We start from the raw sequence: 15380 nt of genomic DNA on the forward strand, positions 1-15380 counted from the left end.
TCTCTCTCTTTATCCCATAAAATGAGCATATTTACAGCACCTCTGTTAAGATCTTGTATTGAGATTAGAGTATGATCTATGAAAAGCACTTAGAAACTGCCTAGTACAAGTTAGGCACAGTATTATATGTCTTAGCTAGTTTTATTGAGGGGACCACATCTTAGTACCCTATGTGCAGTACATCCCAGTTTCTAGCATACAGCAGATGCTCCAAAAACTTCTGTTGAGTAAAGAAATGGAGACATGCAGCTTCTGCCCCCAGGAGAGAGACAAGCTGAGCTTCACACCTCCTCTGTGTAATGCTGCTCAGCTCCCCTCCCCAGCCCTGGAAGGCAGTGTGCGTAAACATTCATGCTGTGGTGCAAGGTCTCCTACACCTTCCCAGGCTGTTCTTTCTGGAACAAAGAGCAGCTTCCCCCTGCTGCAGTTCACTTTGCAGGTCAGTCCCAAGCCACCAGGTAGTTCAAATCAGCCTGAAAGGAATGTTCTTTTCTTATATTACTAAAAATGGATGTGCTCTTTAAAAGATAATTTAGCTTTCTATCTTCTTCCATTTGCTTCTTCACCCAGTAGTCCTTGTTTCCTGGTCTTTTCCTCAGTCTTCCTCCCCCTCTTTCCCATCCCTTCCCCATGCTTCAATCTATACATCACCACCCCCCTCCCACCTTCCCCTGGAAGCCTTCCCAACTTGTCACCAATAGCCAGAGTTGTCACAAGCATATTTATAATCAGGTATGATGTGCAAAATATTTTAATATAAATACCTCCCAGGTGAGCAGCAACCAATCAATGGGAATGCGCCAGATCCAGGATAGGGAGGCCCCCTGCTGTGCCAGATTTAACTCCTTGATTCCTATAATCCAGGAGGGGGAGGTGGCTGGATTTGGGAAGAGGGGTTGCAGTGATCAGAGATGAAGGGGAAACACCTGAGACTTGACAGGCTTGGGACAGTGACTATTTTATAACTGGAACAGAAGTGCTTCCATTATTTTGATAAACAGCACAGGGAGCATAACCACTCAATGTCAGACTCTAAGATTGATTGCCTACATGTGTCTGAATTCCAGGAAGCCCTCTGTGAGGGTAGGTGATTCACCACATGGTTTTCAAATCAGACTGGAAAAGACTAGACAATAACAGAAGATGTATAATAAAGTTTTGTGTCTTTGGATAGACCTCACTTATTTAGAAAAAGACCAACTTTCTGGGATTGCTCACAACAGATGATACTAAAAAGAGCAGCCAATATTTACTCAGCATTGTTCCAGGTGCTGTTCTGAAGGTCTATAAGGCAAAATTTAACCCCCACAGAGTGGTTGTAAATTAGCCTGGCTTGTCTTAACTTTCCAAACTGCTAGCGCTCACTCTGTCTGAAAAAAAATGGGAAAAAATATCCTCTGGTGATATGTATATCTCACAGGATTTGGCACATAAAAGGGGCTCAATAAGATTTGCCAAAGGAAAGAAAGGAGGACAAACATTTTCTAACATTCATTGAGTGCCCACCATGAAAGGGTCCCTGCGCTGTGGGCTTTGAGAAGGATAAGGCATAGACCACAAAGATCTGCTCTCCCCACAGGAAAATTTCGACTGCTGTAATATTAATATTTCATAGAGCTGCTGTTTCACCCATGGCTATGGCTGCTCACATTTGTGAATGTGGTGTTAGGAAAGCTAGACACTCTGAGGTCAAATAGCCACCAGAAAGGTTTTGTGATATGTTTCCATCAGATGCACACTAACCCATGTACTTCTGTGTCTCAGAAGACATTTATCTTCGGGTTAAATAAAATGATTTTCAAATGAAGCATCTGATGCCCAGAAATTAGTTTCCTTAAGTCTCTGGAGATTGGAGGGACTATTTTTGGTTTCACTGGTTTTTCTTAACTGACACATTTTTTCAGTTAACATATAAACAGGATAGGTAATCCTTACCAGTATAGACAGGGCTTAGCCCCTTAAACTGACCAACAGCTTTTTCCAAACATAACACACAATTAATTTGAGAAACCCAAACTGTCCAAGCAACAAAGTCCATTAAAAAACATCAAGACATCTAGCCCAAACCGGTTTGGCTCAATGGATAGAGCGTCAGCTTGGGGACTGAAGGGTCCCGGGTTCGATTCCGGTCAAGGGCATGTACCTTGGTTGCGGGCATATCCCCAGTGGGGGGTGTGCAAGAGGCAGCTGATCGATGACTCTCTCTCATCGATGTTTCTAACTCTCTGTCTCTCTCCCTTCCTCTCTGTACAAAATCAATAAAATATATTTAAAAAACAAAAATAAAACATCAAGACATCTAAACGTGCTTTGAAATGGCTACTTACGAACAATTTGACCCTCTTTGCTTCTCCTCCCATTTATTAATTTTATCTTTTGCCTGTTTTGAATGGTTACAAAATTAGGTCTTAATGGAACAGGCCACAGTGCTTGAAGGAATAGAGCAGTTATAATGGCATAGTAATGAATGAGTCACAAGCTCTTCACACAGCACTGGGGATGGCCTCAAGGTTTTCCCAGCCTCTCTGGTGATGATAGGTTGCCCTAAATGCAAATCTAGAGATGGGAAGACTGTCTTAGAGGGATGCAGCTCCTTCTAAGGAAATAAAAGCACTAGCCTTGGGCATCATTCCCACTGTCAGGTGTGGCAGTGGAATGATCTCTTATGCCTATTCATATGGTTTTCTGGGAAACAAATGCCAACTAAATTACAGTTTTCATTACCATTTAGTCCATCGATTTGCAAAGCTTGATGCACACCTTTTCTTGGTCTCCCTACACTCATAGTTGTGCGCAGATTGGTGGTGGGTAACATTGGAGGCGTTGGTAACCTCCCACCGGCCTTCGTGCTTTTCCCTAGTTTACACATCCAGCGTTCCTTCAGTCTTCCTTATGTCCTTCTACACATTTCCTTTGTACCATGGAAGCAACAGAGGAAAGGAACACACCACAGAAAAGAGATTATATATATTCTCTTTTTATATCTTCAATAAGTGATTTTATGCTTTTAACAAGAATACTGCATATATAGACTATAAAAGATGATTTGTAATAAAAATTGAACTGAATTACTAATAAACAGAAAGAGTTGTTATAAATTAATGCAAAATATTAATGATTGGGCAATTGTTCATTTTTATGGAAGTTCTGGTTATCATTTGCTTGTAGTGACCAGTTTCCTCTAATTCTGGTGCTCCTATGGGGCTGAGTCTAATTTGCTGTGGTTGGAACTAATAATACAAAAAGCTCATCTGGTATAATCAGTTTATTTAAATTCAAAAGAAGTCTAAAAGTCTAATCTGCCACTTGCGTTGCAGTAGAGCTATGTAAGTTCCATAGTTAACGTTTTAAATCAAGCCCCAATTAAAATAACCATTCCATTTTCCTACACTTTCACTTGTCCATATCCTTCCAGAAATGTAGCCAAATGTTAAACTCAGCCTTTGCTACCTGACTTGGACCTAAAAAAATGACCAGTCAATATAAATCTGCTCATTTACTCAAATCAAGGCCTTAATTTTTTCCCCCATTTTCAAAAGTGCCTTGAGAAGTTTTGAAACTAGAGAAACTGAGACTGTGAGTTTATGATAGCCACTTAGAAAAGTCTGCTAATCAACTTATGTGGTCACTAGCACCAAAACAGTGATCTGTTTGATTGGATTTTTTCACTTTCAAACTGTGTACACTCTAGATAGTTATTAAATTCTCCTAGGCTTAATCAACTTTGACTCACCTTACCACTTGTGCTGATATGCCTCATGCAGTCTTCTCACAATTGTCCAACATGTCTGGACTGTTGCGAATATGTATCCCTGCTGTCATGTTTCACTCTAATTGTCAATGTAGGCAGCTTTCTTCTTTGCTAGATCAGAAATACATAAGGGAAAACAGAGGTATAGCAAATTATGATTGGGTTTGTTTTTTTTTCAGAGCAACTTTTGCTATCTCTTGAGCTCTCTCACAACCATCAGGAGTTGAGATGTGGGAATATAATCACCTCCAGTTTACAGATGAGAAAATTGAGGCACAGGCTATTATACATTAGTTATAAATGTTCATATGACCATTTTGGAATGAAGCCACAACCAGAATTCCAGGATCGTCCCACTATGATCCATCGCTGGTTTAAACTCTAGATTAGTCATGCCATGTTAATCATCCCTGGCAAGTTTCAGCAGGAAAAATATCAAAGAAAAACAGATCTGAGACTCTTCTGAGAAATAAATGCCAGTGTTGGCATTGATTGTGAGAACAAGAATAATAAAAGGGTAAAGCGCTTGGTAGACAGGCCAGAGAGGAGCACAATGATGGAGAAACTGAACTAGTATTAGGAAGGTTGTTTTAAATTTCACGTGCTTTTATCTACTATGCATAGAAAGTGTTAGCAATAATAATAATGAAGATGGTGATGATGACGATAATAATAGTAATACTTACAGGGGGCTTATTATGTGCCCAGAACTGTTCAAACACTTTATATGTGTTAACTCTTAATCCTTACCAAAAATCTGTGAAGTAGGAACTATTGTTATCTTCATTTTACAAATATGGCAGCTGGAGGCCACAAGTACCCAGAACAGAGCTTGGTTGGAGCCCAAGCTGTCCAGTCCCAGAGATTGCTCCCTTTGCCACAAGTTTAAGCCTCCGGGAGAGGTTCCATATCAGATGGGCTTCGGTAATATAACTACCAGGCAAAAGCATCTGTCCTGATATTGGGGTTTCACTAAGTTGATTTCACACGTGTGGAATGCTAGGAAGTCTGAGGGAGTTTTTCCACGGCCTTCCTGTGAGCAGCTCCGAGGTCCCCAGCAGGCTCCCGGATGCCCCATGTCCCTGCAGGCCACTTTCAGAGCAGACTGTCTGCCCTCAACTGTGGGAGTCAGCATTCTCCATTTCATAGTCTGGCCTGCTCTCTTGAAAGCACCAGTCATGTGCTGAAAATAGTGAGTGGCCAAGTCCCAACTCAAAGAGGCAGAACTCAGTAGGTCGGGCTGTGACGCTGGCCCTCAACTGAAATTCTTATATCCTCCAGGGCCCTTTCCAGAGTCTGCTGATCAGTGACATGGCCTACACCAAGACACAGTTGAAATCATTTCCAACCAATGCATCTGGCAGAGGCCTATTAACTGTTTGAATAATAGGTCATATGAAAATCCATTGCTCTTCTTATGGAAAACGATTGGGATAGAGCTGTCTACTAGCTTATTCTTATGGGCAGAAACTCCTATTGTGAATCCCTTTAACAATCTCCTAATTAATGTTTTCTCTTTTCCTTCCATATTTTAATTGACTTTTTCAATTAGGAGCATACTAGGAAAAGATTCTAAAAATTACTTGTTTTAAAATAAGCAATTAGAAAATCTCATGTTCCAATTAGGCTTTCTCTTTCTCACACCGACCTGATTTTTGAAATATTTTCTTAGCCAAAGCAGCATGTATTCTATCCCACGCCATGTAACGTTGTGTAATTCTGATAGCTCCCATCTGGTGTTCTGCCAAGTACCTATTACGGTTATTCAGCATCTTTCTTCATCGTGGTGAGAATCAACATTGGTACTTGGTATTAGACTTTTCCATGCTTGCTTATTTTAGTAATTGTAATTCAGCTGCAAACTCTCACCTGTTTCTAACTATCCTCCCTAATCTAAATATTCTCAAAGTAGAAATTATTTTGGGAGGCAGAATAAATTGCACACAGATCTTACATATACTCAGAATTATGTGGGTGTGTGTTTTTTAAAGTGTTCTCCAAACAATGTAAACTATAATAAAATTAGAGGTATAAAATATAATAATCAGGGTAAATTTTACATATGGCATGAAACATAATCTGAACTTGATAGTCTTCTGTTTAAAAATTTTTCATGGCGATGAAATTCATACCTTTTAACTTCACTTTCAAAGTTGTTATCTAGCTCCAGTAGACTACTTCCTGCTTCATCTTTTACCAATCTCTGCCCTCCCCCACCAACCCACACCTCACTGTACTCCATCCTTAAGCTACTTTGTGAAAGTCCCCAGATGGTATATGCTCTTCCTCTTGTTCTCATTTTGTATTCTGCCCCTCAACACACACACACACACACACACACACACACACACACACACACACACACACTTCTACTACCACTCACTACTTTGCCAAATTCATTGTCATCCTTCAGGTCTGAATTTAAATGTCACTTCTTCAGAGCCCTTCCCTGATCCACTAGTCTCAATTCTGACTCTCTCCCACCAGTCTCTCAGCATACTCCTCCAGAATTCATATGTCAATGTGTAATCATACATTTATCTGTGTCATTATTTGGCTAGTATCCATCTTCACCCCTAGAATGTAGGCTCAGGAAGGGAGGCAGCATATCTTGTGTTTGCTCACCTTCAGTTAACTAGCACTTAGCGCAATGCCTGGCACACAGTAGGACTTCAATCAATATTTCTTGAATGAACAAATGAGTAAGACCTTGGAGTATACCAAGAACAATGGTGAATGTGATCCAAACCAGTTGATATTTCCATACCTGGTGTGCCCCATGGAGTGAGCTAAGACCCTGAGAGGGCCTACGTGACTCAGGAGCTGCAGTCTCCATATTAGTACCTGGTGTGAGCCCATCTCCCTGCTCTTCACCCGGGCTCCTATTTCCAGTTCCACACAACACATCACAAGGATTCTGGAATGGCACCCTCCCATTTCCCTCCCACAGAAGCTGGGCCAGGCCCCTTCTCTACGGCTGTTCCCCACCACTCTTATCTCTCTGGAAACAGCATTTAACCAAAAACTGAAAGGGAGGAAGAGTTAAAAAAAAAAAAAAAAAATCCTAGCAACCACAGGAAGACGTCTCCAAGACATTTTTATCTTTATGTCTTGGACTAAAATCAGGAGACACTATTTTTGACACTTCTGTTTTGTTCCATTGTGATATACAAAGATGCTTCACATTTCTGCACACTGCCCTCTCCCATTCGGCTATGACAACTTGCTTTGATAATCAACAGTTTTTGTGTGATGATATGTATCCTGACAAATCTCATACCTTAACAAAAACCTTCTTACAAATTGTTTACTGTGTCAAATAGCTTGTTATATTTGACAGTAGCTTTTCCTTTAGGATTGTAGAATCCTGTAAGATCCCTGAGTAAAATTCTGCTGCCTGGAGTTTCCCAGAGTTTGAATTAGCATTCCTGTGGTACAACACACTTAAAAATGTTAATACTAGATTGAACTAAGGTTCAGGGTTGTCTCTTTTAAAAATATGGTTACTTACAGAAATACCCTGTAGAATTAAAAGTAATGTTAAATATAAGATACTTGGATGAGTATAACTAAGTTATTAAGTAATTTTTATCATGCTTTGACATGAAACTTTATAAAAGAACAAAAAGCCTATCAGAATACAACTATATCTGTTATCTTGCACTTACTGTAAATAAAATGTCATATACAAATATTTTCCTTTCTTTATAAATATTAACCACACTTACTTTGTGCCTATTCTGTGCCAAGTATTTTTCTACACCTTGTGCATATATTTACTCATGCAATCCCACAACAGACCTTAAAGGAGAACACAATAATTACTTTCATTGTGCAGATGAAAAACAAATGGATGCACAAGAAATTCAGGTAATTTGCTCAAAGTAACACAACTAGAAAAGGCAGAGCCAAAGTTATGTGACCTGGCATCTGCCTCCAGAGCTGTGAGTTTAACCACTTCTCCATCCTCTTACCAATGTATGGATGAACCCAGGCAAATGATCTCTTTTCATTCCCAAATCCTCATATATCATTTATCATATTTTAAATTTTTATATGCCTTCTATTATATTATGAAGGATAATGCTAGTTTGTTTTTTGTTTGTTTGTTTGTTTTATCTTCCATGGATTTTAACTATGGCTAATAAACAGCCTGGCATAATGATATGAGCCAAGTAGAAATGGATTTAGAATCCAGCTCTATCACTTACCAACTATCTGACCTTAGGAAAGTTCCTTAATCTTTCTAAGCCCACTTGCTGTTTTATAAAATAGGGATCATTACAGCTGTTTTCACAGGAAAATAAGATAATCACATATAAATTGTCTGGCATGTAAGTGATCAATAATATACCTTTCCCCAAGTGTGTAAATAAGAACACTAGGAAATTACATTCATTCTTATGAAAAAGAAAGTTCCATCAATAAATTACCAATTTGATATTGTAAATTATATTCTATTGGCTGAAAACAGTTTATATAGTTCCTTAAGAGTCCCAGTTGTATCAAGAGACAACAGCATTTACAACAAAACCATAGTTTTTGCAGCCTAATCGAAATTTTCATGCTCAGTTACAAAACATTACAGAAGATGAGTGATCAAATAGACAATTATCTGAATGAGCAAAACTGAATAGCCAGAGTATAGAGGCATGGATATCTCACAAATTGCATCCCATTCTATAGAACTCTGCTTTCCCATATCCTTCCATTAAGCGATCCTGTACCTTTGTGAACCTATACGTGGACCTTGTAAACCTGAGTCTTTCTGGTGTCAGCTTCCTAGTGAAGTGATTGTGACTAAAGACAGTTTGGATTGGGGTTGTCAAAGAGAAGCCGGGGTGGTTTAGCTTCTGTACAAGAAATGTCACTCTGCTTAATTCTCTTCCACCCTTGCTGATGGGCAGCAGCTATGTCTTGTATCCCATGGCCACTTCCCATCATGTATGTATTATGAAACACCTGACATAAAGGCAGCCAATCCAAACAACCAGTTCCTCCTGATGTTCCCAGTACCCTCCTCTGTGTCCTCCCCATAGAGGGTGACAAAATCTCCAATGCTGCTGACAGCCGAGCCTCAGGGCAAGACTGGCTGATGAACACAGGGAGAGAGCCTGTGCTGCCAAAAGTGCAGCTGACACCAGTGGGAAGCAGAGTGAGAACTCCAGATGTTTAGAATTAGAATGACTATAAACAAATTTATATCCCCAGATCCACCAAGCTTGCTTTTTAAAATTATTTTTGTATCTGATAAACAAACCCATATTCTCCTTTCTCGGTTGCAAATAGACTAATTCTGTAGGGAATGACAAAATTCATACTGGTTAACACAGTTTGCTATTCTTTCCCTAGAAATTGTATAATTCACATCAACATGATTCTCTCAATTGGTAGTTTGGGGACTTCAGTATAAACAACACCATTTTCAAAGACTCTTCAAGACTGGTTTTATGCATACGTGCCACCTTTTTAATTTTTTTCACTGTTCCAACTTTCATGTCCAAAAGTTTTTTACTATGTCATATTATGACGTTACATTTGATACAACTGTCATGGGAGTAGCAACTTTCATGCAGCAAACTAATCAGTTGCAAGAGATTATCTAAATTTGTGCCTGGAAGTTTTACCTATGCATCTTGTGACTAAGAAGAGTCCACTCTCATACTACCATGGCCTCTTCAATAATTTGAATGAGGGGTGTCTTCAGCCGATCTAAAACACACATTTCAAGAGGTTCTTATTATTACTCCCATTTTGTCATCACTCCAACATGCATAAACTGATGTCTAGCAGGTACAAAGCCTCCTTACTGCCTAGGAGAAGGGTGTGTCTTTACTCTCAGCAGTCACGTTTCTTTAGAGTCTATTGTCAGACACAGAATCCATTAAAAACAACCACAATCTATCTTAGGTAGCTTCTCTACTCAACAGGTTTGAGCCAGGTTGATAATCTCCTAATGCCTGAATCACCCCTTATATGTTCCAACTGTGTTCTATGTTCCAACACTGGCGTGCATGCACAAACACACATGGGATCCTTGCCTTTGTGTGTGTGTGTGTGTATGTATGTATATATATATATATATATATATATATATATATATATATATATGTATGTATATATATGTATATGTATATGTATATATATATATATGGAGTAATTATGAAATAGTTGACAATAGAGTTGAAAGCTACCAATAACAGTCCTAAACCCAAACGTTTATTTTACAGGGCCGTTGTTCAAGAGAGAACTGCAAGTATCTTCACCCTCCAACACATTTAAAAACTCAACTAGAAATTAATGGAAGGAACAATTTGATCCAGCAAAAAACTGCAGCAGCAATGCTTGCCCAGCAGATGCAATTTATGTTTCCAGGAACCCCACTTCATCCAGTGGTGAGTACATCGCATCTAATGAAGGGCTTGATGATTAAAGTGTTGGTGTGGGCCAGGCGTCTTCAAACTACAGCCTGCGGACCACATGCGGCCCACAGAGGAGTCTGATCCGGCCCGCCAGGTTTTTTGGGCAGTGAGCGCAGCCGAGGTGTTACAGTAGGAATTAGTAGTTCATATAGTCCGGCCCTCCAGCTCTCTGAGGGACCGTGATCTGGCCCCCACTTTAAAAAGTTTGAGGACGCCTGGTGTGGGCGATGCCACATTGACCTTGGGTGGCCTCCCTCTACTTTGTTTCTGGCTACAATTAAAGCAAATAGCTTTGACGCTAAAGGGATGCTGAAAATTATTTAAATTTTTTTAAATTTTTTCATGGGGACATGCATGTGGAAACAGTAGGCAAAGACAATTTCTACTCAATAGCTGGGTGCCACTCTAGCTCTTTCTCACAAGTAAATTCTGTATTTGAACCATCTTAGAATGCTAAGAGTTCTATATTTTCATCTGGAGTATGAATTGATGATCTCTGTGAAGAAGAGGTTTTGATGCCTAAACTTTTTTTTGGCAAGATAGTTGATGGGTAATTTAGTTCAATGCCATTATTTTAAGAATGAGGAATGAGAAACCAGAGGTGTTAAGTCACCTGGCCAGGGTCAATCAGCTAGTAAGTTGTGGTGCTGGGAATGGGACTCAGACATCTTGACCAGTCTGCGCCGCCTGGAGCCCGACATCAGCCCAAAAGGATGATGTCTTAGTCACCTACACCTCCTGTCTCTCCGAGGCCTTCTGGCAGCGTGGCATTAGTGGCAAGGAGAGCAAGGTTAAATGTATTGTGTTGTGTAATATTCTCTCCCTGATTTCACAGCATTTCAAAGTCCTTCCTTAGCGGTCTGGAAATCGTTTTAGAAATGAAGTCCTGGAGGAAAGGAGTGCATTTGGCTTTAGCAGATTTCATTTATATTTGTGAATTATTTGTCAAAAACAAGCTAATTGTTTTGGGGGGGGAAACACACACAAAAAAACAGAAAAACAAAGCCAGTGAAGTGAATAAAATGTGCTTTAAAAAAAAATAGTACATACACAAAAGACTATTGTTTAAAAAGCAACCTTTGTTGCATGAAAATTCTATTATTGAAAGCTGCTAACTTAAAAGGGATAGCTACCAGTGAGTTGAATTTTTGTATTGTGTGTCTGTGAGATGAGATGGGGAGGGTGGGTGTGGCTTGGGATGAGGGAAGAGAAACTGAGGAACTAATCTGCTTATCTCAAGGTCAAGAATCTGCTTCTCTGAAGGACGTGATTGATGGCACAAAGTAGCCAGGAACAAGCTCTACCTAAGGGGGGAAAAGTGCCAGGCCCGGGTGGTTCCAAAATAAATAGGATATAGTCTTTTGGGGATAGACAGATTCGTGGAAAGGGCAAAGGCACAGGGAACTGTGATTTGGATAAGGCAGGAAAATCTGCTTGGAGGAGGTCCCAAATAAGCATGTCCTAAAGAATGAGTAGAAGTTAGCCTTGATGTAAGGAAAACACAAATAGCATTCTAAACACATTTAACACCAAAAATAGGCATTTAAGTGGATCTATTTAAAACCACACACATGTTTTATTTATGGTTCTCTTTATTGATGCATGGATATAATTTATTTTTTAAATTACCTAAATGCTATAATAGTTTAGTTACATGACATTAAATGATGTCTATGGGAATAAATTTAGAACAACCAAGGTCAGCATGGTAACACTGTAGTATATATCTCTCTCATTTTTAATCATTCACTTCTTATTTATTTATAATTAATAAGGATTGACTCTGATACTCAATAATGGCAATGGCAGTAAGAAAACTCCATTCCTGTTACTATGAGTTGAACTTTTTTTGAAAGTTATGTATAATTTCAAATATTAATTAGAAGTTAATAACCATCATTATGGAAAAGGTATAGTACATTTAAATATTTTAATAGAGATTGTTAAGTTATAAGAAGTATTAAAATAAAGTGTGATAAACTTATTCATCAACTCTACAAACAAATGACTAAGAGTCTCAGGAATTTATCAGTAACCTAGCACAATGTGGTAGGCCAAATAGTGACTCTCAAAAGTACCTGGAACCTGTAAATGTTACCTTAAATGGAAATAGGGTCTTTGCAGGGTATCTTGAGATGAGGAAATCCTCCAGGATTAAATGCAATCACCTCTCTTTCTGTCTATTTCACCCAAAGACCTAGTTTTTTATCTGGATAATCAGCAACCCCCGAGGCAGCAGGAGACAGTAGCTGGGATCTGACTAATGGTCATAGTGTCTAGACTCCTGCAAGATAACATAGATGTAAGTTTCTAAGGTGGAACCACCCCCTAGTTACTTTCCCATGAAACCAGGACAAAAGGTCACAAGAACAGATCTCAGAGCTGTCCTCAATACCTGCAGAAATGATTTGTTACCTTTATTTCTCCTCTGACCAATCAGCTCCCAGCACGACCCTGAACCCCTAACCTATGATGGCTTGTGATTTTGCCCTATATAATTTGTAATCCACATGCCATTGGAAAGTTCAGACTTTGGAGCATTAGCTTCCCATTCTCCTGGATGGCACCATTCATAATAAAATAGCCAATATCTGCCTACTGCATAAATAAATAAATAAACAAACAAACAAACAAACAAACAGACAGACAGACAAATAAATAAATGCAATTACAACTACCCTCATAAGATAGATATAAAGTAGGGGTGTCGAACTCAATCAGAGAAGGGGCCAAAATCTAAAATCCAGCCTAAATCGCGGGCCGAATGGTTTACTGAACAGTCATAAACTGTCATTGTGATGGAAACGCAGTGGCGTGCAGTGATGACAGCGCGGTGCGGGCCACATTGCAAGGCCTGGCGGGACGGATTTGGCCCGCGGGCCTTGTGTTTGACACATGTGATATAAAGGGAGAGTTGACACAGACTGAGAGGAGAAAGCCAATGTGCCCACGGAGCTTGAAAATGGAGTAATGTGGTCACAAATGAAGGCATGCCAGCAGCCACCAGAAGATGGAAGAGATGGGGAACCCTTTCTAGAGACTCCAGTGAGTGCGGTCTTGCCAGCATCTTGATTTTGACCCCAGTGAAACTGGTTCATGATTCCAGAACTATGAAAGGATAAATGTGTGCTGTTTTAAGCCACCAAGTTTGTGGGGATTTGCTAGATCAGCCACAAGAAACATGCAGAAATCGCTTCAGATAAAATAGAGTCACAAGTACCACTCCATTTTTAGGTTTCTTTGAAGTTACACTTTGAAGTTATATTTTTCTGCTCCCTCTCTCTCCCACCTACCCTTAAATCTTTTACCAATGATCTTCCTATTTCTAAACTAAGAGTCACTTTTGCCTTCATTATATTTGTTTGACCTCTTGGTAATATTCGGCTTGTATAACCAACCTCTGCTTTGTGGAACACTCCTTCCTCTCTGATCACTCCTTCCTCCTCCCTCTTTCTCTGTCATGTTCCTTTATGTGTGGAAGCTGCTAATTGAGGTCCCCAGCACTGGGCATGTCTCTCATCTATCCTCTCCTTCTTGGTCTCACCCATTCTTGTGGCTGTAAATCACCTACAGGCTGAGAATAATTCCAAATGTATGCTTCCGGTCCAAACTTCTCTGAGCCTCAGGCTCCTGTATCCAACTTCCTATTGGACTCACCTTTAAATTTCTCACAGGATCTCAGTGTGTTAAAGATCAAATTATTGATTCTACTACATTTCCTTCTCAGTAAATGCAACCAGCAGTTTCAAACCGAAACCAGGAAGACTCTTTCTTGCATACTTTTTCATGTCTATTTCATCAGTAAGTCCTAATATATCTGCCTTCAAGTTCCAGCACCCTTGTCTGAGCTATTTATCAAAATACATTATGGGCATTTCCTTTTTAATCTCTCAGTTTGCTTTATTTCAGTGTACCCTGCATATAGCAACCATAGAAACTTTTTAAACATATAAATGAAATCATATCACTCCCTTGCTTAAAATATTTCTATGCTTTTCCATTTCACGGGAACAAAGCCTAAGCATATAACCTTATCTGTGATCTGGTCCTCACCCAGCTCACCACCTCACCCTGAATCCACTGAGATCAAATCAAACCTTCAGTTCTGTGAACACATCCTGTGAACACACAAAGCTCTTGCTTGCCTCATGGTTTCTGCTCTTGCTGGAAGTATCCTATTACCCTTCACTTGTTAACTTCATCTCATTCATAAGGACTCTAAATCTCTTCCCTGCGATTTACCACCAATCTCCATCACTATCAATGAATTCTCCACATTCTACTTATCCATAAACATGAATTGTAGTTTTGCTTGTTCTTGCCCATTAGAGTTTAAGTTTAATAAATGTACACACAGTGTTTTGGCACTGTGTCTATATCAAAAAGTATTTTTTAAATGAATGAAAATACAATTCATTCCATCCTATCATAATTCTTCTATCTCAAATTCACTATATTTAAAAATTCCGTTATTTTGTTCCTTCTAACAATCTTTCTCTCCCCGTTTCTGATAGAATATAACAGTAATTCTTCTTTTCATTCCCACCCCATCACACATACAACCTTCATATGTTCACTCAAGATGAAAAAGCAGGTGGGTAGCCTTTAGTAGAACAGATATTTAAGAACCTATACAATACAGAGCTTGGGGACAAGGTCTTACATTGGGTATTCTGGGAGTAAAGGGGGGAGCTATAAGGGTATCATGTTTTAGTTTAAGTGCCAAATACGTACCCTTTGAAGTCAAAGCTTTCTAAAATGTATGAACTCTCATGCTCTTGTTTTCAAGTCAATTGATGAAATTTTAGAGCCATAAATATCTCAGGCCACTTAGTTATTACTCTCAGTACCAACCCTTCCTTGTCACGGCGAAATATCAAAGACCATGTGGATGTGTGTGTGTGTATGTGTGTGTGTGTGTGTGTGTGTGTTAAATCTTTGAACCTGGAACTACTGATATAATGTACTGTGAAAGAAGAGTGGAGAGTTCTGGGAAGAGAAATCCGGTAATGTGGGGTGAAGTACGGAGGGAAAAAAAATAGCAAGACCAGCATTTCAGAAGCTATTTTCTTCCAGATGACTTTCTGTGGTTATTGTCCTCTGACCTCTCCAGCTGCAGCTAGTGCTGAGAGATGACAAGGACCAAATGGATCCCATCTCAGGCAGCCTGGCAACAGCCCTTCTGCAGAAACCATGAGCCAGTTCGC

At 39.5% G+C, this 15380-nt stretch overlaps 1 protein-coding gene across 18 annotated transcripts in view; it reads left to right on the forward strand.

Annotated features, from left to right (window-relative positions):
- The window catches only part of MBNL2 (muscleblind like splicing regulator 2), a 161850-nt gene that overhangs the window by 99992 nt on the left and 46478 nt on the right, over nt 1-15380 (forward strand). For all 18 annotated transcript variants that reach the window (XM_036459190.2, XM_036459189.2, XM_045588747.1 and 15 more), the window contains one exon: nt 9982-10146. In XM_036459190.2, the coding sequence (XP_036315083.1) occupies nt 9982-10146 (165 nt within the window). The remainder of the gene's footprint in view (nt 1-9981; nt 10147-15380) is intronic.

This window comes from Pipistrellus kuhlii, unplaced genomic scaffold, assembly GCF_014108245.1.
Source record: "Pipistrellus kuhlii isolate mPipKuh1 unplaced genomic scaffold, mPipKuh1.p scaffold_m20_p_3, whole genome shotgun sequence".
NCBI classification, from domain to species: Eukaryota; Metazoa; Chordata; class Mammalia; order Chiroptera; family Vespertilionidae; genus Pipistrellus; species Pipistrellus kuhlii.